This window comes from Streptopelia decaocto (genome assembly GCF_964273445.1).
Source record: "Streptopelia decaocto genome assembly, chromosome: 7".
NCBI lineage: Eukaryota > Metazoa > Chordata > Aves > Columbiformes > Columbidae > Streptopelia > Streptopelia decaocto.
In genome coordinates this window covers 49,617,927-49,641,591 of record NC_138661.1, presented here as the reverse complement: position 1 = coordinate 49,641,591, position 23,665 = coordinate 49,617,927, and the positions used below count along the sequence as shown (strand labels likewise).

At 48.6% G+C, this 23,665-nt stretch overlaps 1 protein-coding gene across 4 annotated transcripts in view; it reads right to left on the bottom strand.

Annotated features, from left to right (window-relative positions):
- Nucleotides 1-726: 726 nt before the first annotated feature.
- The window catches only part of LOC309442146 (USP6 N-terminal-like protein), an 84,330-nt gene continuing 61,391 nt past the window's right edge, over nt 727-23,665 (bottom strand). For 2 of the 4 annotated variants that reach the window (XM_082057714.1, XM_082057715.1), the window contains 10 exons: nt 20,282-20,389; nt 15,200-15,309; nt 14,197-14,245; nt 12,629-12,749; nt 11,640-11,734; nt 11,468-11,527; nt 9,878-9,943; nt 8,360-8,459; nt 6,987-7,139; nt 1,946-6,761 (listed from right to left, as the gene is read on the bottom strand). In XM_082057714.1, coding sequence (XP_081913840.1) covers nt 5,485-6,761; nt 6,987-7,139; nt 8,360-8,459; nt 9,878-9,943; nt 11,468-11,527; nt 11,640-11,734; nt 12,629-12,749; nt 14,197-14,245; nt 15,200-15,309; nt 20,282-20,389 — 2,139 coding nt within the window. In that variant the 3' untranslated portion in view covers nt 1,946-5,484. Of the gene's footprint in view, nt 765-1,945; nt 6,762-6,986; nt 7,140-8,359; nt 8,460-9,877; nt 9,944-11,467; nt 11,528-11,639; nt 11,735-12,628; nt 12,750-14,196; nt 14,246-15,199; nt 15,310-20,281; nt 20,390-23,665 lie in introns of those variants that run through there. The other 2 variants (XR_014184552.1, XM_082057716.1) reach the window with 2 other exon arrangements.

Here is a 23,665-nt window from a genome sequence, read left to right as displayed (position 1 = left end):
TTGTTGTGGGTGGTGGGTAGGCAGGGAAGATGAAGAGCGCAGCTGTAGCTCAGCAGAGAGCCAGCAAATGACAGCGTGAGACATAGCAGCCTGCTTTTCCCAGCTTTTGGTGATGCTGGTCTGGCTGAGCCAGGAAGAACAGGAGCTGGAGGGGCCTGCCAGGGCACCAGTGCTGAGTGCAGCTTGTGGGGCTTGTGTGTTGGTGTTGCAGTGCTTTCTGGGCAGGGACGAGCTGTGGGAGCCAGAGAGCTGATGCTAAGAGCAGTCAGAAAGCCATGACGAGAGCAATGGCTGCACCAGGGAAAGGAGGGATTTAAGGAGAATATTGGCAAATGCCAAGTGTGGAGGGAGAGGCAGCAGGAGGACAACAAGTAGCAGCCTCAATACCTTCCACAACGTTCATTTGCCAGTGGTCCCAGTGCTGTACAGCAAACGGGTATTGGTAAGCATAGGTCTGGGACTACACAGCGGTCCTCTGGCAGCAGCACCCAGGCCCAGGTGGCATAGGAGGGGGTAAGGGTGCTACTTGACTGGTGCAGGGGCCATCTCTACTCCTCTCCCCTCTGGGGACACCAGCACCTGCACCGCCTGTGCTGGAACATTCCTGCAGAAGGAGAGCATTGCTGGTGACCTGCTGCTCCTGGCACCAGCTCGACACCAGGCAGCTGTAAACAACAGCTGTTCCATGCTGTAAACAACAACAGCAATTAAAAAGAAAAGCAGATAGTAGCCACACTCTCAAAGTGCACCTCTGAGCCCTTGACCTCAATCACTGTCCCACACTGGAGCCAGTCCCCATGGCTCCCACTGCCTGTTGCTCGTGGTAAGAATAACTTTTGCTAAGGGCTGTTAGAGGAGGCTCAGGCAGGGGTGGAAGTGGCTTGGGCCACCCTCACCCTTCTTCCCTTCCTAGGCTGGACAGCAGACATTGCTTGTATCTGCCCTGGGACCCATCCTGAGGTCTTTTACTTCTCTGGTAATGGATGGAAGTCCTCAGCTTACCCGGTGGGTAAGTCCCAGGGGTGGCCTCCCCTTGAGAAGGACTCTCTGGGTGGGTGCTTGGCATGTCCTCCATGAGCCAAGCGCCAAAACCCTACCTAGGACCCCTGCTCACCACCCATTCAAAGCTGGGTACTGCTGTGGCTCCTGCATTAGCCAGAAGGATGCCGTCAGGGGATGCAGTGGAGCCTACAGCACACACCAGGTGATGCACAAGGATGCCACATTTCCTGCACTGGCCTTAAATGCTAAGATGGTGTTTAGCTAAACCTGGCCCCTCGATTTTGCTGTCAGTCTTTGTGCTCTCTGTTCTGCTCTGGTAAAGACAGATGACCGTGCATTTACTGTAACCACTGTACCAAAATGGCAGCTTTCTCTTAGAGGAAACCAGAATACTGCCCAAATTTAACACCCCAAAGCCAAGAGTACCATGATCATCTATGTACAGGAAGCACTGGCCACAAAATCTGGGGTGTGTACACCATCTTCAGGTGTGAGTGGCACCACCTTGCACTCTCAGTGACTGGTGTAAGTATGACTCCTGACTCGTGTAGTGCCACAGTGAGTTGCACCCACCCAACCCACCATGCACAGAGCTGTGTCCACCTGCTCCCTGTCCCATCCAGCTGTTCTCGTGCTGCCCAAAGGCAGGAAAACAAACTCCAAACCCAAAATCTTGGCCAAAGAACAAAGCTGCAGTGAGGCTGCTGGCCACCAGCCTGGGGCAGGATGCTGCCCTTGGCTCAGTGAGCCAGGAGAGGACAGAAGTACGTAGGAGTAACTTTGTTTCCACGGCTGCTGGGGATGCCTGGAGGAAGGCAGAGATGCAGCTGATGCACACCCTGTGAACCAAGCTAAAAGCCAGCAGAAGGCAACTGCAACATCTGTCACCGTAAGAAACCTCGTGGAGTCTCATTTTACACTGAACTTCTTTAAACATTACCATTACAACCATGTAAAATACATCATCGAACACTCTGGACAGTCTATTTGGATCACTGTAAAAAGGAATGATTGACATATTTCCCTTAAAACTTCCTTACAAAGAAAAACAAAAACAAGAAAGAAAAATCACAGACATAGAAAATGTTTTGGTGTTTTTTTGTTTTGGTTTGGTTTGGTTTTGTTTTTTTTAAAAGTAATAATTATAATACATTAAAAAGTCACAGAGGAAGCGTTCCACGCTGTAAACAACAACAGCAATTAAAAAGAAAAGCAGATAGTAGCCACACTCTCAAAAGTGCACCTCTGAGCCCTTGACCTCAATCACTGTCCCACACTGGAGCCAGTCCCCATGGCTCCCACTGCCTGCTGGCACCATGGCCACTCAAAGTGCTGAATTACAAATTAAAAAAAAAACCCAAACAACAACAACCCACAACATTGGTCTTTAAAACTACATTGAGGACAGCGAGGTGGGAGCCGTTCCAGGGCTGTGAGGGCAAGGACGAGGGGGAAAACCACTTTCCTGAATTTGCTCGTGGTAAGAATAACTTTTGGTAAGGGCTGTTAGGGGAGGCTCAAGCAGGGGTGGAAGCGGCTTGGGCCACCCTCACCCTTCTTCCCTTCCTATCACCTGCAAAATAGCTGAGCCTGGACCATGTCCTACCCACCCCTGCTGCCACAGACCTGCCATGGCCACACCTTCATCTGCAGCAAGACGCAGAGAAGGAGAGAGGATTGGTCATCTACTAGTAGATTATGCTTTGATATGCTGAAGTGACAGCATCCCTCTGAGGAAAGCGATGCATATCCCTGGCTGCTAGACAGCTAGGGCTACTTTGCTCCCAGGAGCTCTTTGCAAACCTGCCTGTTTTCATGGGCTGCAGGTTGGAGAAGAGCTTCTTAGGTGAGACAGTGAGAAGCTCGGAGACATTCCCAGCAAGAAGCACACTGATGGGAATGGGGACCCTGTGTCTCCCTGGTCCATAGGTCACTGAAACCAGCTGGTGGCTTCCCTCAGGCTTGGAGGTGACTGAGGACCTTGCTGCTCTTTCCCGTAAGGGCTTGGAGGGCAGGACCCCCCCCCAGATTCTTGTTGAACACCATGCAACAAGTACTGTGCATTTGATTGCTCTCCAAAATGAGAGCAAACCACCTTTTAAAACGTGAATACTGCAAAACATCCCAGAAACATGCTGGGTGAGGAGCCTGGCTGCACAGGCAACATGATGTGCAAAGGCTGTGTGCCTTAAATGAGGGGGAAAAAGATGTCAGCTCTTGCACATGTGAGCCAAATGCACAGACACAGTAGGAGTTTTATGTGTGCTTCAAGGAGAGGAGAGACCCACAAGCTACAGAAACCAAGCCAAGATGCTGCTCGTTGCTTCCCAACGAGCTCCAAGAGGCCAGAGGGCTGCTAGTGTAAGGTAATCAATACACATCCTGAAATACTGCCCAAGTATTTTAGCACACAAGTAGGTAACTACTGCATGGTTACTGAAAACAAAAAAACAACCAACCAAACAAAACCCCAAACCATACTCTAAATTAAAGCAAATTCAAGCACCGCTGTCCTAGAAAGGACTCGCAGTGTCTCAAAACACAAATACTGAACATTCATACAGCACTTCTCCTCAAAGAACAACTCTTGAGTCCTCACACAGCACCCCTGCGAGGTAGCTAATAGGGTCACCCTGCTTTGCAGAGGGAGAGAGGATGGGCAAAGCTGGGGACTCAGCAGAAGATGGGGTCTCTGACAGAGAAGGGGTTGTAACAGAAGCTAAGGGTGCTGTGGTCTGGCTGGCTACATCCAAAGAAAGATGGGGTGCTGCCTTCAGTGCTCTCCTTGCTACTGATGTGAACCACCACATGCACACAAGGAAAAAACAATAACAACAACAGTAAAAAAAAAACAACACAACAAAACCGACCAAAACTGATAAATCCCATAAAGTAATTTAGTGGAAGTTGTTTGTTGAGCTTCCAGGTAGGCTTTGGACCAAAGCAGCTTGTGAGAGAAAAAAAACAGTTTTCAAACAATCTTAGAACTTAAAGCAGTTTTTCCCAGGGTCTCCACTGAAGGCATGGGAATCCCACCTGCAGTCCCACCTAATCCGGCATCTGCAGCCACCCCTTTCGGCCAGCAGTCAAACACAGCACATCTGAACAAGTTTATTTCCTGCTGCTTCCATTGATCTTTCTTCCTGATAAAGTCCCTTCACTTGTAGGGTTGAAGCAGATACTGGGAACAGGAGTTTGGACCAGCTCCTTCAGTGGGTGAGCTGTCCCTGGGTCCCTGCACACCTCTGGCCAATGGTTTGGGCTGTGCAGCAGCAACACCCTGGGATGTGGAGAAGCTGAACAGGCCAGCAGGACTTGGTGCGTGAACGGCAAATAGGCATGTTGGAACGCATCAAGTTACCTCCTCAGCAGTGGGCTGTGGCAACTTGATGCTCTACAGCATTGTCTTCCAAACCCCTGTGCCTAGGTTTCCTTTCTTGGTTGTTGATTTCTGTGCGGGCTAAACCAGAAGGGCTGAGATCAGATTCTGGGCAACGTTGCCCCCCTTCTCAAACTCCTATGCCATTTCCACTCATACTTAACTTGCTCAAAGTAAAAGGGGATTTCAGTCTGGGCACCATGATGAGACACAATCACACCTCCAGCAGCTTGCTACTGAAGGCAGAAGGCTTCCCAAGCCAGCAGCCCGTTTTCCTGGTCAGCAAAGAGAAAGGCATCAAGCCCCCTTACTGCCCTGGACTTGCGAGGGAAAGGCCAGGAGAAAGGCTACTCAGCCCAAGAGACCAGGCTCAACCTTCATCATTGTCTTTATCACCTTGAGAACTTGGGAAAGAACCACTCTGCTGATGCTCCTCCACCAGGGAGACACTCCTCCTTCCTCTGGGACTCACAGCTGTTAAACTTCCCTTCTGGGACACCACCCACCACTGCAGCAGGAGCTGGGTGCAGCCAGGGACTGCTCTGTGGCATTGCATAGAGGCAGCAGCTTGCTTGAACCCTGCCAGGACACCACGGCCCTGCCTGCAAATGCTGCTGCCTATGACCACAGATCTGGGAAAAGAGATAAGATCTACTGCTGCAAAGGCCTTTGAAAGTGGCACTGCTGGCTGCACTGACTGGGCATTTTAAAGAAAGCATTCCTGACTCCTATGCCTTGCGCCTGCTTCCATGGCCACAGGCACCCACGTGAGGCAAGAGCAGAAGAAAACACGCAACACATTACCAGTTCTGCCTCTCTCGCAACATGTGATGAGGCTTGGGGAACTCTGAGGAACAAAAAAATATGAAAACACTTTCCAATTTGTCCACAGGAAAGAGGCAAACTCAATTTGCTCATGCCTCCTGGCACTGGCAGCCACCGCTCCATCTCCTTGCATGGGGCTTGTACCAAAGCACAGCTCAACAGGCAAAGGTTGCTGTGCTGTCACCTCAACACAGCCCTGCTGAAGGAGGAGTCCCGAAACCAGGGTGAGAGTGCTGCTCCAGCACCTGATTCTTCTGCCTTGCTTCCCTCCATCCTCACTAAAATGTCACTGATTTGGGCAGCTTTGCAAGGGGAGGAGAGTCTGAAAGAAAACTGTTTTCCGAAAGGGATTTGCCAACCTGTGGCAGTAATTTTGGTTTGGGGCTCAGGGGAGGGCATGGGGCTTTCACTGTATTTAATGGTTTCTGGAGGTGTTTTTGGGCATCTACCTCCTTTGGGCCCAGTGCAAAAGGTGTTGGCACGGAGGTGGCAGGTAGGGGATATCCTGTCTCTGGCAGAGGCAATGCCACCTGCTTTCTGTTTGAGAAGTCCTGCTCTGTCGTGTGGGCCAGGTGGAGGGGAGTGGTGGTTTTGATAATGGTATAGGGGCTGTTCCCCTCCACCACAGAGGATGGCACCTTGCCCAGCCCCACTGGCTCTGACTCACTGCCAGATAAGACAGGCACACTACCACCTGCCAGCCCATGCGTGGGCAGCACACTCAAGCCCTCTGGCCAGTGTGCTTTGCCGCTGGTGCTCCCTGGCTCATTTTGCTGCAGTCTGGCGAGCTCCCCCATGGATGCAGCTTTGGATACCAAGCACTTCAAGTCCGTTTTGTCAGGCAGCGCTTCTCTGCAGCGCTTCCTGGCTGTCTCCTCCCCACGCTCACTCTTGGGGGAGCTGTCGTGCTGCGACACGCTGGAAAACAGCAGCGAGCTGCCCGGCTGAGGATGAGGGAGTGCATTGAGCACTTTGTTTTTGCAGAGGGAAGATTCTTGTTCTCCCACCGGCAGGGCAGTAGGATTTGGCTGCCATATCTCATGTTCTGTAGCAGAAAGCTCAACAGTGCTCGAATCGGGAAGAGTCAGTGTCTTTTGGGGATAGAAGTCTGAGGGGTCGTGCTTGCCTGGGGCAGCAAGGGAGTCTGACTTGTGGTCCACGATGACGCAGCTGGTAGCGAGAAAAGGCTGTTCTGGATGCAGGGATATGGTCATGAGGTGATGATTGGCCTGCATTTCACTTGCCTTCAGAAGAGATGGCAGCTGCCTGTCCCTGGTGGGCTCCATCCGACCCTCTTCTCCTGGTGGTCCTCCACCAGGAGGATGAAGGTAGGTGTCCATTGCTTCAGCTGCTTCACTGCCCTGGAGGGTAGGAGTCCTCACCTCTGCCATTCCTCCCAGCACCCTGGGATCTCTGTGGGGATGGGGCTCCCTGTCCGGGGGGTGCTCACCCACCCGGCTATTCTGGCCGTTGGCTGCTATGTTGCCCTTCACAGCTACTGGGTTGAGGGAGAGCTCTAGGCCCAGGGGTTTCCGTGGGAACTCCTCAGGCTTTGCTGCATTTGTAGCAGAGAAAACAAAACAAAACACAAACTGTGCATCAGTTCATGTTTGCACCCAGCATGCCCAAACTGCAGGGAAGACAGATGCTGCACCCAGCAGGTGCCAGCCCTTCTGGGCTGCTCCAGCTCCCAGACACACCAGAGGGATACTCTGGTCCCCAGGGTACATGAGTACCACTGGCTATTCCTATTGGGCTGCCTGCCTTCCCCTCTACCCACCTGGTGGAGGAAGGTCAAATTTCATCTTGCGCAGTTCAGTCATTGACATCTGCAGTTGCTCAATGACGGCATCATCTTCATACTGCAGGGAAGCGGCAATTTTCTCCTGCAGAAATTCCCGTAAATCTTCCAATGCCATCTTCAGCAAGCGCTCTGGGGGATGATAGAAAGGAGTAACGACAGTGGCACAGCCAAATTGCAGGCTAGCATGAGCATGAGTTGCATTGCTTTGGTTTTATCTGGGATTCTGCTGCTGTTGTCACTCTGGCGTGGGACAGCCTGAACATTTTTGCTCCTCTCCCACCTTCCCGCTGTTACTTAGAGTTACTGATACATTTACATATCTGTGGCACCTCTGGGCAGTAGCTCAGCAGTGGCAGGACAATGGTGCAGCTGGGACCTATGCTGACCAGGATGAATGTTTTGGGCTATTTCTGGAATTTTTCATCAATACCTCAAGGAAGACGAAAAGCTCCATGAGATAGACCCCAAGCATCAGACTGAACAGCCACTGCTGGCAGACCCCACTGCCAACCAGGGATGCCAACCTGCACCAGCCAGCAGGCAGGGATGCAGGCAAAGATGCTGATCCATGCCAGGGATACAGGCAAGGATGCCAATCTGCACCACACATTTCTCAGGGAGGAGAGATGATCTCACAGCCAGGCTGAAACTTCTGCCTGTCTGCCAGTTTCCCAGTCTTTGCAAACAAACAGGACACTTGAAGATGTATTTCTGGATAGCCTGTTCTTCATTCAACTGAAGGAAGAGCAGGATGGCTGTTTGCAGAATTTAACACATGCAATCTGATAAACCCCATTGCCTCAAAGGGTCCCAGCACGCAACATCAGCACCACTCCTGTCTCAGATTAAAGACCTAACAGGGCAACAAAACAAGACTGCTAGCTTATGGGAGCAGAGGGGTTCAAAATCCCAAAGATCTTGAGGTAGAAACATCACTGCCTAAATGTTATGTAAGAAAACCAGGTTTTGGTCATTTTAGAAGTATATTAATGGATTTATTTCTCCCTCTACAGCCTTTTCAGTTGAACTTCCACATAGTGCTTTCCAGATGGGTTGCTGTCTGTATTGTTCCTAACAGTGCACTGATAAAAGACGTGGCGTGCAGCATGCAGAAAGAGGCAGCTGGAAGCACTTCAGGTGGGGTTTGCTGTGCACCAAGTGCAGGATTTCAACCCCTGTGGCAACTCATTTCCTCCCTCAAGCATCAGCATGGGACTGTGCTTTTTGGGCCAGCACAGGGCACTGAGCAGGCTGGCGGTGGCCAGCAAGGCTTTCCAGGTCAGCAGCATAAGGGTGGCCCAGGACAGTGTCACCTCTTCTAGACAAGAAGCACTCTGCTGGGACCTTACTTTTGTGCAGTTTGAGGATGGTGTAAGCCATGGCTGTCAGCACCCGCTCTCCTTCCAGGATGTAGATATCCCACAGCCGCAAGGTGAGAGTGAAGGGGGTCTGTTTCAAATACATAAAAAAACCCCAGGTCATTAGCACCACACTCATTAGCATTGATTGATGGGATGATGATACAGAGGTTAGTAGCATCACTACATCCCCTTGCACCAAAACACACAACAGCGTAAGGTATTGGATTTCTAGGATTCGTCCATAACACAAAAAACTATTTTATTGTGTATGATTTTGCCTTAAAGCTAATAACCTTGGGTGGCCATGAAAGTACTTCAAAGCAAATGCAAAAAAAGGAGAAACTTTCCACACAGACACGCTACCACATGGACTCTGCATTCCCTGGATAGAGTATCGTAATCTTTCAGCCTTTTGAATGCATAAAACCACTCCTGTATCCATCCAAATCACCCAATCAGATGAAGGGCTGTTTATGGGATAGGTCTGAAGGCCTAGCAGTGTTCACTAAGCAGTAAAAAAAATAACTTATTTTCTGTCTAGAGAAGGGGTCTTCCTTATACACAGTCTTATTTCTGTCTGCTAGAAAAACCTCTGCAAGAGGTTTTCATTTGCAGACCAAATCTGACAAACAGGAGCGAACTGATATCCAAAATGATGGAGTAGCCCATCATTTCCCAGCAAGACTTAAGGCATCTCACCAACACAGAAATTAATACTAGTTCTACTGTGACATTTAAGTTCAAATATGGGATGCTGAACTTACTCTCCAGAGTCTGGCACAACTGGCTGTTGCAGATCTTTTACCACATTACTGCAGCTAAAAGGATTTTGCATTTTATGCAGTTTTTAGTGACAGACTGCAAAGCAGCAAGTTCCCTCTCAAGGTGGAGAGGTCATTCACTGTTTTATAGGAGAGAGGGCAGCACAACATTGAGACGGGGGACACACAGATATTCTAAATATTAGCAAGTCCAAATCTTTTTTGTGTACAAGCACAGCTCTGCCCCTAAAAATAAAGCAGTGCTGGCTCAGAACTGGCAAATTAGCTCTGGACAAATCAGGGTAATTTTCTCACACTTTCATGTGTCTCCAGTGCTCAGCCTGCTCCTTTGCCTGCAGGTTCTGCAGTGCTGTTTGTTCAGGTTTGTGCCCCCAGCTCTTCTTCTCCTATGTTGTTTCCAGAGCCAAAGTGAGGTTAATTGCCTTTGCAGCAGTGTCAGTGGAAAACAGAAAGATCTCTCCTGACTTTGAAGCTTATACTGCTGCTGCTGAGCCATCTCCCAGTGACCGCTTGTGATGAGGCAGCAGGAATTTGCTTGTCATCAGTGACATGCAGTTATTTTTAGCTTCTCCCTTATTAATTTTTCCCTTATGATAGTGTGCATAATATCCCACCTTATAAAATATTAACACCTTATTCAAATTATTATACTTTTTCAAGAAATGGGCAGATTAACTGTCCATGCAAGCAGCAGAGCAGCAAACAATCCACAGAGCATCCTCACCCGGTCAATGAAACACTGCAGGAACCACTTGGTCGTATAAATCCCCGTAGTCATCTGCTCCTTATCCTATGAGGAGACAGCAAGGAGAGACAGGTGTTTCACCAGGCTGGCTGCTGGAGGTTCAAGCAACTTATAAGGCTTTTGGGGAGACTGGCTGGTTGATTAATGCTGGGATGTGGGTGCAAGATCTGGCTGTGGTTTGTCTCCCAACAAACCCCCTGCTTTAAATACCAATGTTGAAGCCCTGCTTTGGCCCTTTGCCCAAAATATTCATTGAACCTGATCCTCGATGTGGCCAGACTTCAGCCACAACTTTGGAGAGAAATTTCTAGGATAAGCTTTTCTGGACTACTATCTACTCCAGGAACTCAAAACATGCCCTCCTTACAGACTACCATTTTTGTTTCCATAGCAATTCCCATGTGAGCCTCTCCAAGCATCACAATAATTATTAAGACCATGTACCCCATGGGTAAATCCAGACCTGCACAGCCAAGCCAGCTTTGGTAGCACTACCTCATTTGCCTGTTATGGCTGCTGCAGGAACAGGATGGCCTGACAGGCTAAGCAAAACTCTTAAAACCCTCACCAACATCACCCTCATCTACCACTTTTCCATCGTTGTCTGGCACCCAACATGGCACTCACATACAGCTTTGCTTTTTCTAGCATAGCTGATGGTGTGGCATGGCTGGTGCTGGGATGCATAGCACCCCGCACATGCGCAAAGTCGACATGACCACTGCTGCAAAGCCAGCAAAGCAGTGTAGATGAGAAGGAAGCCCATGGTATTGATGGGAAGAGAAAGAAGCCCACGGGATTGATGGTCACCTCCGGTCTTTGCTTTCGGCTGGTGCTGGGCACCTGCAAGCCTGGGGAGCCTTTGGGAGCCAGGAGGTACAAGCAGCTTTCAGAGTTATTCCCATCCTCCCTGTCCATGTTTCCCCACCCCCATGGCTATAATTAAGTGAAAACCGTCCTTGTTCTGTTTCACTTCTAGGACCAGAGCTGTCTTGTTTGCAACACAAAGCAAGAGCTGTTGGAGATTATGACAATATAAACAGCTTTTCCTGGAGCCAGGCCACTGAACCCCTTGGGAACATAAGAAACATTCAGGAGTCTGGCCACTGAATAACAACTGTCTACAGCAAATGCAAGGGGGGACAAAAAAAAAAGGGAGCAGGTGTTGCAAAACAGTCGCCTAGACATTAGACTGCAGTTTATGTGTCCTGCACATGCTCCTCCAGCCACCAAATGGGCTTGCACCATCTGCTAGAGAGAAAAATAACAGGACATGGCCAAGCAACAAAACACACAGCAAATCTTAGATGCTGCCTGTCTTTAAAAACTAGTAAAACTGTTAATGCAAGCACTTGGGGCTAATCATTACTGAATTAAGACTACAGACAGTCCAGCATCACCCTTCAGGCTTTGCAGGTGCTATAAGACCACAGCTCAGTCTTGCTGCTGTATGCAACAGCTCTGTTTGCTGCAGGCTCACAGCCTTCCTGCCTGGCTTTCCTAAGGAAGCCTTTAGATTTTAGCAGCCCTACACTTACGATAACCAGCAAGCAAATGATAACCATTCACCTCAGCAAGATTTCGGCACCCCATTGAATAAATGCTTGTGTCTTTGCAGCTGAAGGAGTCCTATGCAATTAGAAATATGATCAGTTGTACATCTGTGTAGCAGAACATTACACTACTTGCTTTAGCATTAAAATGCGTTATCAGTATGGGGAGACTGATAGCAAAGAGATACCATGTGCTTCTTCAGCTTGGGAAACAGTTTGCTTAAAATCTGCTCGTGGTGAGCTTGAAATCTCTGCAGCTTCGGGAACCCGGGAATGAAAAAACCTTAACAAGAAAAGATAAGAGAAATAAAAAATAATCGGAAAAGCTCTAGAGCAGTCACAGGGGCAGCCTGATTTTCTAGAAACTCATCCCCTGCATTTCCTGTTGAAGTTGGCTGGACCTCCCCTGCCATCCCTCCCAGAGTCCACCCTTCACCCCATCCATATGGGCGACAGCACTCTCAGCACCAGCCCCAGCTGGTTCTTCTCACCCCAGACCCGCAGTGCAGACATGCTCTCTTCCCCACCCCTGCTGGCCTGAGACTTGGCTTGGCCAAAACCTCGCTGAACACAACTTGGTGCTTACCAAGGTTCACGAAAAAGGTGATAACGTTTGAACATCACAAGTTTAGGCAGTGCCCTGTAATCTAGCAGGACATGCACTGTTTGGAGCTATCAAACCATAAGGCCCTCTGCTCATAAAATAAGCCCCTTTGCATAGATCACTGCTAGCCCCAAGTAAGACAAAAAGATCTTTAATGTGAAGTAAAATAATGCAGCATATTTGGTGAAATTACATCTTCATAAAAACACAGGGGCATGTAGCATGTGGCACACTAAAAACAAAGCATTACATGATGTTCTTGGACTTCTGTGAAGTTTCTCACTAACCTTGAGTTAATTGATTGCCAAGGGCAAGGCACTCCAGAGGGAAGATAGCACCTCTGTGAAAGTGTTAATTACTGAATGCTAAAGCTCAGTGCTGATAAATCACATTTTTCTCTGATGAACTTGTCTGCATCCAAGAGTGAAGTTCAGCTCTGTGGTTGGGTTGCATATAATTAAGCCTTACCAGCTTTAAACAATTATGCAAGGAGAAACGAGGCTCTACCGACCAACCTAAACAGCCTTCCTTCCTATTGCAAGAGCCTCCATCTGCATCCTGCTCCAACCTTACCGTGCATGGCGTGCCGCTGGTTGGTCAGCAGCTGGGCCAGTGCCCAAAACGCATCCTCTTCATTTAAGTACATCAGAAGAATGGCTGCGATCTGGCTCATCCCTTGGCAGTAGCTCACTTCCTGCAAGAGGCAAGAGGGGCACATGTGCTGCCACACCATCAGACCCCACCATGATGTTAAAGTTGCAGAAGCAGGTCAGGTTGATTGTGCTTTCCTCTCTCCTTTCAAGGTCTGTCCTGTTTCAAGGTCTCTATCATTTATATGCAAGTTCACAGCTCCCATATACCTAGAGAATCTACCATGCCACTGACTCACATAATGGTTTGGGTTGGAATGGACCTTTGAAGATCACCTTGTCCAATGCCCCTGCCATGGGCAGGGACACCCCTCACTAGATCAGGTTGCTCAAAGATCCATCCAACCTGACCTCGAACACTTCCAATGATGGGGCATCCACAGCTTCTCTAGGCAACCTGTTCCAGTGTCTCACCACATTCACTGTAAAAAATGTCTTCCTTATGTCCAAACCCGCCCTCTTAAACTGTTGCCCCTTGTCCTGTCACTACAGGCCCTGGTAAAAAGTCTTTCTGTCTTTCTTATAAGCCCCCTTTTATATTGAAAGGTTGCAATAAGGTCTCCCCAGAGCCTTCTCTTCTCCAGGCTGGACATCCCCCACTCTCAGCCTTTCTTCATGAAAGAGGTATTCCGGCCCTCCAACCATTTTCATTTCCCTTCTCCAGATCCACTCTAGCAGGTCCTCCAGCAGGAGGTGAGGGGCTTGCAGGCAATGGCCCCCACTACACTGCTCCCCCCATCAGCCCCATTTAAGGCTGGAGTGTGAGGGACAGAAACCCCAACATAAGAGGTGCCTGCAGCTACCTCAAGCAATAAGGGATGGGATTATAAACAGCATGTGGCTCCAATACCGTTTTGGATTCCTTCAGCCACCTGAGCACTGAAGTAATTCAAGAACAAATAAATCTGGTAAGCATTTATCTGATACGAGGGAAGGCAGAGTCTTTGTTTCCTTGATTACCCCGCTGAACATCTTGTGTGCCTTCTGGGGTAATTGTCCTCTTCTGGAGATGGAGGCAGTAGGTTCAGCTGCTAATTTAAGCTTATTCTGCCCATGCCCTTTAGCTAAAAATGACTGGTTTGCTGTAATAAATCAGTGTTTTCAACAAGGATGCCATTCAGTGTATGACAAGAAATCAGAAACATGATGGACTTGAGCCAGGAGGCTAATCTTGCTGGAAAGCCATAGGGCAATCCCTTGTTTTTTGCTGACACTTGCCCAAACCGCATCTGCCAGATGTCACTTACGAGGTGACAAAATGAATAAGGGAATGAAACAACTGTGCAAGAGTCTAGTGCTGCCTGCGTGTCTTGCAGCTGTCTGTACAAACAAGTATTAGGACTTAAAATTGGAATGACCACTGGCTAAATGTGGGTGTAAGTATATATAAACACACACAAACATACATGTATACACGTATATATAAAGCTTTAAAAAAATATTTATATATAAAGCACAATGCTATTCACTTTAACTGGACTAACTACTTACGGTGTTATAAACTGAGTATGCTGACAGGACATGGAAGAGTGCCTGTTGCCTGGGGAGAAAGAAGGATATTAAAACACCTGAGTGTGAGGTCTCCAGCTTCATGTGCATACCAACATATATGCACTGAGAGCAAAGGCTCTGAAAACATCCAGCCAACTGGTACTTATGCCTTTTGCAAAATGCAGGGCACACAGAAACAGAAAGCACCTTGATTGGCACATGGGATGGGACCTCTTCCTTCAGAGGAGAATCACCAGTGGCCCCACAGAGCAGGGCCAGACAAGCCTGCTCCACCAGCAGGTCTCCTAGAGAAACGTGCATGTACCCATACGCATTGTGTTCAACACACCCACTTTTCAGGTTTGGAGTGGAAGTGGGATTTCAACAGACTTGCCCCCAGGCATCAAGTGTTACACATCCTGGGGAAAGCACTGCCACCATTTTACTAGCAGGTTCCTTTCTCCCTTCCCTTCTTACTATAGGAGTTATAACGATCTAGATACACGGTGCAATCTTCCTCACAGATTGTATGTCTGTGTAGGGCAGCCAGGTGTGACTAACTCAAGTGAAAAAGCCACTTCATCAAACCTCTCCAACCCCATCTGTTGTGGAGGCTACATACACCTCATACCACCCAGCTCCCAACAGACCCACGTCATCATCCCAGCCATCCCAAACCAAGCCCTCTGCAACTTCAACCCTACCACCCTGGGGGATAAGACACCACAACAGGTGGATGCATGGCTCAAGAACTGGGGCTGAATGTGGTCCAGTGTGGACCTGTCTAAAGAGAGCATCAGCAGCCCAACATATGTGGGTTGTAGTACTTGCTGATGGTTTGTGGAGCAGGCAGAGATGGCTTTGCTCTCTTGTGAGCTGCTCTGAAACAGGGGGCTGGTGGCCATCCCAAGCCAGAGGGCTGCTGGCCATCCCATCCAGCCCATCCTATGCCTGCCCACCAGTATTGATGCCCATACAGCCACGCGAAGCCTCCCATACTCACTTCACTCCATAGCGATCCCGAAACATTATGTGGTTTCGGAAGGTGCGGTTAACATCCAAATCTATCTGCTTGATTTCTGATGAAAAGCTCTTTGCTTGTTCTTTCATTTGCTGGAAGGGAGAGGGGCAGACAAGAGGAAGGAGTCAGACACCATCTCAGCCCACACCTTTCTCCATGCAGTGAGAAGCCATGCTTCCTAACAGCAGGAGTGACAGCTTCTGAGCTGCACAGAGCTATTGCAGACTGACTAGGGGACACTGCCATCTTACAGCGAGCAATGCTCTGCACCCTAGAGGTGAATCCCTGGCCCCTTGGTTGTGCTGCTGGCCCAGGGAGAAGGGGACAGCCCCACACTCACACGCAATGGTGGCAGCTGCCAACCCAGCCTTCACCCATCTTCCATGCAGACACTGAGTTTTCAGAATCTGAAACCTTTACAATTAAATTCCACTCTGATTTCTTTTGATTTATTTGTGGTACTCAGCCTGGCTATCATAAAGCATCGAGACCTCTGTTAGTGCTTAAGGAATGATACACTTCTATAACTAACACATAGACATAAGCACTGAGTCCCTGAGCTTTTCAGGGACTCAGTCATAGTAAAGTTGAAATCATTGCAATGGACTCTGTGAAATGATCTCCAACTACTACTTCCCCTGCAGAAGAAAATCATCTTAGGTTTAAGGAGTTTCCACTCAAAAAGCAATTCTGGTGTATTCCTTTGGAGTGGTGCAAATTTTAAGGAACTGGCACAGTCCAAAACAGAAACTGAACTCAAAACCAAGAATCCTCATGTCCCCCCTATGCTGGCTAATCATTTAAGGCAACATCACACAGCTAAAGGACTGAAGTCCACTAAAAAAAAAAAACAACCAACAACCAAAAACTAACCAAACAAAAAACCCATTAAATTCAACCCAAGGCTAAGCCTTCTCAATCAATTGCATCCTGGGAGCCCCAAGCACAAGATGCTCCATGGATGAATCTCACTGCAGTCCCATTCATAACCCACTGTTCAGCCCTGTGCATGCAGGCAAGGACCATTATGCTATTGCCAAGCATCTCATCTCACAGCCTTCAGGTATCTCCAGCAATCATGCAATTGCCTTCTTCCTTAATATCTCTGGAGTTAATTGCATTAATAAAATACATTTTGTGACTGTCTTCAGGTAGCCTGAGATCCACCTGCAGGTTAGAGGCAGCAGAAATGAGCAGCAAGCCCAGCTTGCCTGAAGCCCAGGGTGAAGACCCCTCCTTGCTCAGACAGGAGACAGAAAATAGCACATCTGACACATACTTAATTGTCTGTTCCAGCAGCTCCCATCCTACGAATACTTGTCAGCCTGATACAAGGTGCCTCCAGGCTGTTGTTGACCTCCCACAGTGGCCACATAATCTCTGGGGAACATCAAAAGGTCATAAGCACCCAGATGTGTCCAGTACAGCCAATGCTCAGGACAGTCACAGCATCTTGGGACTATTAACACCAACCTTGAAAGCAACTGTATGGAGGTGCAACAACGCAGGGCTACCTTGAAATATTGCTGCACAAGACAAGGGAGGATGAAAGCAATGGTGGAATGAAGAACTGATGAACATCATTTTCGTGATGTAAACCCTGTGCTCTCTGCATTCTATGTCTCCTTGCCCTCTATAAAGCAGGCAGACTACCTGAAACAAGGTAACTACTCATATGCACCAAGGTTTTCCCTGCCAGAACAACACAGAAGTCTCCCAGACTGTAAAAAAAAAAAAAAACAAACTACCTTGTTTTTTTTTTTTAAAGCACTGCAGTTAAGTTGCACGGCAGCTTGTCACCTCCTTGTAGCCAGCAGGCTTTATTAATTCTGCAGATGGTAAGCCCAGGACAGCCTGTTGTCCTTTTTTTCCCTTGTTTAAGTAACCTGGGGGCTCCACAGATGCTCTGTTGAGCTCATCAGCACTGTGAGCCCTGCAGGCTGGCAGCAGAGCAGAGGCTGGGAAGCTGGAGGTTCGATCCCAGAGACTTTTTACAAAGCAGCGGGTAAAAGCCCAGACGTCTCTGCTCCGCCCCATGGTCAGCACATTTCTCCTACTGCTTTCTGAGCTCTCCTCAACCCCTCTTGATTGTGGCTATATTTAGAAAACCTCAGGAAGGCAGAAGGCTGTGCTGCCATTCAGTGAGATCTGGACAGGCTGGAGGACTTGGCAGGGAAGAACATGATGAAATTCAACAAAGGCAAGAATAGGGTCCTACACTTAGGAAAGAACAACCCCAGGCACCAGTACAGGTTAGGGGCTGACCTGCTGGAAAGCAGCACTACAGAGAAGGACCTAGGAGTCCTGGTCGAGAACGGGTTGACCGTGAGCCAGCAATGTGCCCCTGTGGGCAAGAAGGCCAATGGTATCCTGGGGTGCATTAATAAGAATGTGACCAGCAGGTTGAGGGAGGTTGTCCTCCCCCTCTACTCTGCTCTGGTGAGGCCACGTCTGGAGTACCGCATCCAGTTCTAGGCTCCCCAGTTTAAGAAGGACAAGGAATTACTGGAGAGAGTCCAGCAGTGTGCTACAAGGAGGGGTCTGGAGCATCTTTCTTACAAGGAAAAGCTGAGAGAGCTGGGCCTGTTCAGTCTGGAGAAGGCTGAGAGGGGACCTTATTTATGCTTATAAATATCACAAGGGTGGGTGTCAAGAGGCTGGAGCCAGACTCTTTTCAGTGGTGCCCAACAACAGGATGAGGGGCAATAGGCACAGATTGAAATACATGAGGTTTCATCTAAATATGAGGAGAAAATTCTTTCCTTTGAGGGTGACAAAGCACTTGGAACAGGTTGCCCAGAGAGGCTGTGGAGCCTCCTTCTCTGGAGATGTTCAAAACCCACCTGGACGTGATCCTGTGCAACCTGCTTTGGGTGACCCTGCTTTAGCAGGTGTTTTGGACTAGATGATCTTCAGGGGTCCCTTCCAACCCAACCATTCTGTGATTCACATTGAAATCAAATGTTAGCATGTTCTATGGTAGTCTTCAGGCTTCTGCAGCATCAGGAACATCTGAGCTGCCATAGCCTTGAGGAAGACTTGAAGACTTGCATGGAGAGGACTTGGAAGACAACTAGGATAAGATAAAGCACTATGGAAGCAGCTGGACCAGGATTTTTAATTGCATCACTCCAGAGGCAATCTGGACATGGGGAGCAAGGTATCCCACTTGGCTGAAAAAGTAGCTCCTCTGCTAGCTCAGGGTACAATATCTGTACAGAGGGAGTGGTGGGTTTAAAAAAGATAAATCACCTGGCATGTACCAGGCAGAACACTGAAAACTCAAGGCACATGAAAAAGCCTGGCTTTTGTGCCATGGTTCATGCCCCAAGGAGAAACAAGGCCTTAGGACCAGTTCCTCCAGGACACAGGGTGGGGCCTGAGGCTTGGTCCCTTGAAAAACAAAACCCCTAATCTACCACCTGCACAGAGCCTCTTCTAGAGGAAATTAGGGTAGGGCTAATTACTGCTGGCAGGTGGCACCAAAAAAGAATTAAGATGAGCTTGTAGCTGGTTTGCATCCAGCAAAGCCTATTATCCCTGAAGCTCCTGTTTATCACAGACCCCTCTGAAGCACAGATAAATTCCTTGTGACTTTCATTTGTTTGGACTGCTTCCCTGCCTGAGCAGCACAGCTTCAAGGAAGGTAGCGTGATAAAAATCTGCATGCTGGAGGAGCTTTGTTATCTCCGCCCAGCCTGCCTTCCCCAAATCCCTGCACATGACTCCGTCCCAGCAGCATTTCACTATTAACATCTACACTTGATGAACTATAATGAGTATTAGCATAATCCTGTTTAATAGGAAAGGATTTTTAGAAACACCTGCTGGAAGCAGCACTTGACCTCCTGCCTCTGAAACAAAACTGTCACCACTACACCCTGATCCTCACCTGGGTACGTGATGCAAACTAAATCATAACACAAGTTTAGAAAGTAAGTTAGTTATCAACCAAGGGCTTCAACGCACTGCCTATGGAAATACACAGCATGAAGGAACCAAGATATCTGAAATAAAAAAAAATAACTAAATACAGCAAGCCCTGTCACTCAGGTTCTTGTTCAACGTACACTACAGAAATTGCTTATTTTATATCACGGAATCTCAGCATGCAGTGCTCTGGTAGGAAGCAATGCAAAGCAGGCTTTTCTCCTGTCTGCAGAGAAACTAAGCAATTTTTAATAGAAAAAAAAAATTTAATAGTGATTCTTAACAGAAACTTTCAAGACAAGTTACAAAAAGATTGAAGATGAAAGATAAAAGAAGCCACTTCAATGCTGTTCTTCCAATGCTGCTGTCAACTTCCTGTTGCACATCTCAGTTGTAAGCCAGCACCCTATGCCCAGAAATGCCCCTCAGAGCTTGCAAGACCTGCCCTCACCCCACCCTTAATTGGGTTTCTCAACTAACGACCCATTGTTAGCTAGTTTAAGGCTTCTGACCTTGCCATGTACATCAACACACCCTAAGTGAGGTTTGGGGTACTCCCATCCAGCACCTACCCATTTCAGGGTACACGTGGCTAATCTGCACCACTCCAGGGAGCTTGTGGGACTGCGAGCAGTACTTTTGCTAAGCTTCCCTTCGCTCTTCCCTGCATCCTTCCCTAAGGATGCCATAACACCGACAGCATCTTTGCTCATGGCTTCCAGCAGAATAAATGTAAGCAGCATACTAGGGAAAGCAGCTGGCTAATGTGCTAAAAGGCCCTGCCTAACATAAACACATGGATAAAGAGTTTATCCCCTTTGCATTTTCAGTCCTAATTTTGAGCCTTGCCTTCTCAGAAGTCACAGCAGTTCACATATAGGATCAGGCCCCACCACCAACACATGTTGTACGGTGCTCAGCACACTGCTACCCTGCAAGGGAGGATGCAAGGGCTGGGTGCCCCCGTCCCTTAAAGCATCCCTGTAGGAACCCCCATTTTCCTCCTGCCCACCCAGGTAGAGATGGAGATGCCTGCATCCGCGATGGGTCTGACTTGCACCAGGTGGTGAAGCCCCATCAAAGCAGCCTCCCCATCACCTTGCTCCTATTGTCTTTACCAGGAAGAGCCCGTACCTCATATTTTCCTTCGTTCTCCTTCTTCATCTTCTCGACATCCAGCAGAAGTGACCAGACCTGGCCTCGCACCTGAAGTGGGATCCCTTTGTACACTCGCCGGCACATCTGTGGGGAGGGAAACACATGCAAAGTTAGCTGGTCCTGCTGGTTGCAGAACAGATTTGCTCCATGGTTTGCTCCTGTGGACCACCAGCCATCTGAGCAGACACCCCAACTTTCTCTGCCTGTGCTGGCACAGAGAGGGCATCTCTGATCTGACAGATGAGCCGAGCACCTGCACCCACTGAAGACACTTAGTCGAAGTCAAGCCACAACTCATGTTTTTAACCTTACTGGAAGAGCTGGACATGGACCATCCCATTTATACATGGAGATCTCTCAGGTGCTCCACAGTAGTCATATTCCATGCACGCCAGCCTGCCTTTGGACTCCTTTCCAAGGACCAGACACAGCACCCTTGGCTTTGAAGCCTTTGACATGGCTGTTCTCACCTGGATCCCAAGGGACTGGGAGAAAAATACATTTCCCCTTGGAAAGGAGCGCCCTTACTATGAGAGTCACAGGGACATGTCCACAGCAACTCTCATGGCTTGACAAACAGCAAAGGAGACGGTAGGCTACACGGAGGTCTCTCTCCTCAACATGCAGGATACTGCTCAAGTAAGAAGAGGGATTTGGCACAAATCTGCATGTGTCCCTCCTCCTACCTCCATGTGTTCACTTCATGTCACAGATACCTCTTCCCTTTTTTCTTGTCATAAAGGCCTCTCTTTCTACAGAGACCATGAAATTTCTATGGAAAACAGAAAAAAGAGCTTTTGTTCCATCCCTGACTTCTCCCATTAAAAGAAAAAGCTTCATTAAGAAGAAAAATGCTTCATTTCTGAATATTTTCCACCCTTTCATTCATCTCACCTGTGAAACAGCTTGCAGCTGTGCTGCAAAGCCAACCATGGCACTCCTCCAGGTTCCTGACGACCCTGGGGTATCCTGAACGGCCTACTGCATGTGCTCAAGCTCCAGACATGGCAGAGATTTACATTGCAACATGGTGATCCCTCAGGACCATGTAATTCCTTGGGAGGGGACAAAGGTGACAGATTCTTGGTCATGGGAACAAGCTTGGGGCTGAGCAGGACAGTGCTCAACCGGGCAATCAACTGGAGCTACTGGCATTGCCTGGTACATATGCATCTGACCTTCTTCAAAATCCCTCTTCTCTTTGCATAAGGATGTTTTTCTTCACATGTTTCAGGCTGATGCTGAAACCTTGAAGGCTGCAATTCATGGGGAAGCACCGAGATTCCAGCAGAAGGTTTACTGGACATGGTTCTGCCATTTTGCCTTCACATATCTTACACTAAGCCAAACATCTGCTCCTGTTACCTTTCCTTTCTGATCTATCTCGCATCATCAGCTTTTTCACTTCTAGCTTGGCTTTTTAACACAAGCCTATGCACAAGGTTATAAACACCATAGCCATGACACTGCACTGTCAACCCACCTGGTCTCAGAGCCTCCAAGGGCACAGACTCATGCTCCTTGTTTTGTCACCATCTGCATGGCAGCACTGCACCTACCAAGTGCAAATGACAGCAATGACAGCTCTTGTCCCAAAGAGCTAGTACAAGACAAGACAGGAGATGGGGTTTGTGTAGACAGGCTAGGGGACAGCGAAGAAATAATGCCACTATCCCAGTCAAAATAAGCATATAAAGCAGCTATGTAATAAATGCCGAGACCACCATGTAGTAATAACTGGAGTGCTGCATTAGATGGCTATAAACTCTTCAGAAGGGATAGGTGAGGATGGAGAGGAGGTGGGGTAGCCATGTATGTTAGGGAGTGTTTTGATTGTCTGGAACTTGATGAGGGTGGCGATAGGGTTGGGTGTCTATGGGTGAGAATCAAGGGGAAGGGCAACAAGGTGGACATCCTGGTGGGGGTCTGTTACAGACCACCCTATCAGGATGAAGAGGCAGACAAAATATTTCGCAGGCATCTGCGAGAAGTTTGTCGATCACTAGCCCTTGTTCTTATGGGGGACTTCAACCTACCAGCTGTCTGCTGGAAATACAGCAGAGAGGAAGCCGTCTAGGAGGCTCCTGGAGTGTGTCGAAGACAAGGTCCTGACACAGCTGGTTGGTGAGCCTACCAGGGAAGGAGCCTCACTGGATCTGTTGCTGTAAATAGAGAAGGACCCATGGGCAACGTGTCGGCTGGAGGTCACCTTGGGCATAGCGATCATGAAATGATTGAGTTTTCTGTTCTTGGAGATGTTAAAGGGTGGTCAACAGAACTGCTACTTTGGACTTCTGAAGGGCAGACTTTGACCTGTTCAGAAGGCTGGTTGGCAGAGTCCCTTGGGAGGCAGACATGAAGGGCAAAGGAGTCCAGGAAGGCTGGTCTCTCTTCAAGAAGGTAATCTCAGAGGTGCAGGAGCAGGATGACCCTGTGTGCTGGAAGGCGAGCTGGCGGGGAAGAAGATCAGCCTGGCTGAATAGAGAGCTGCGGCTGGAACTTTGGAATAAAAAGAGAATTTATAACCTTTGGAAGGAGGGGCAGGCTACTCAAGAGGAATACAAGGATGCTGTTAAGTTATGAAGGGAGAAAATTAGAGAGGACAAAGAGTTGTGGTGAAACGAGTCAAATCCAGTTGACAGCTGGTCATCAGTGGTGTTCTCCAGGACTCAAGACTGGAGCCAGTTCTGTTTAAACTCTTTAGCATTTATCTCAATGAGGGGGTTGAGTGCACCCTCAGTAAGTTTGCAGATGACACCAAATTGGGTGGGCGTGTTGATCTGCTGGAGGGTAGGAAGGCCATACAGAGGGATCTGGACCAGCTGGATTGCTGGGCTGAGGCCAATTGTATGAGATGGAACAAGGCCAAGTGCCGGGTCCTGCACTTGGGTCACAACAACCCCAGGCAGCACTGCAGGCTCGGGGAAGAGTGGCTGGAAAGCTGCCTGGTGGAAAAGGATCTGGGAATGTTGGTCAACAGCCAGCTGAACATGAGCCAGCAGTGTGCCCAGGTGGCCAAAAAGGCCAACAGCATCCTGGCTTGTATCAGGAATAGTGTGGCCAGCAGGACTAGGGAAGTGATTGTGCCACTGTACTCGGTGCTGGTGAGGCCCCACCTTGAATACTGTGTTCAGTTTTGGGCTCCTCACCATAAGAAGGACATTGAGGTACTAGAGAGAGTGCAGAGGAGGGCGACAAAGCTGATGAGGGGCCCAGAACACAAGTCGTATGAGAGCAGCTGAGGGAACTGAGGCTGTTTAGAGAAAAGGAGGATGAGGGGAGACCTTATTGCTACCTACAACTACCTGAAAGCAGGTTGTAACATGGAGGGTATTGGTCTCTTCTCCCAACTAGCAAGTG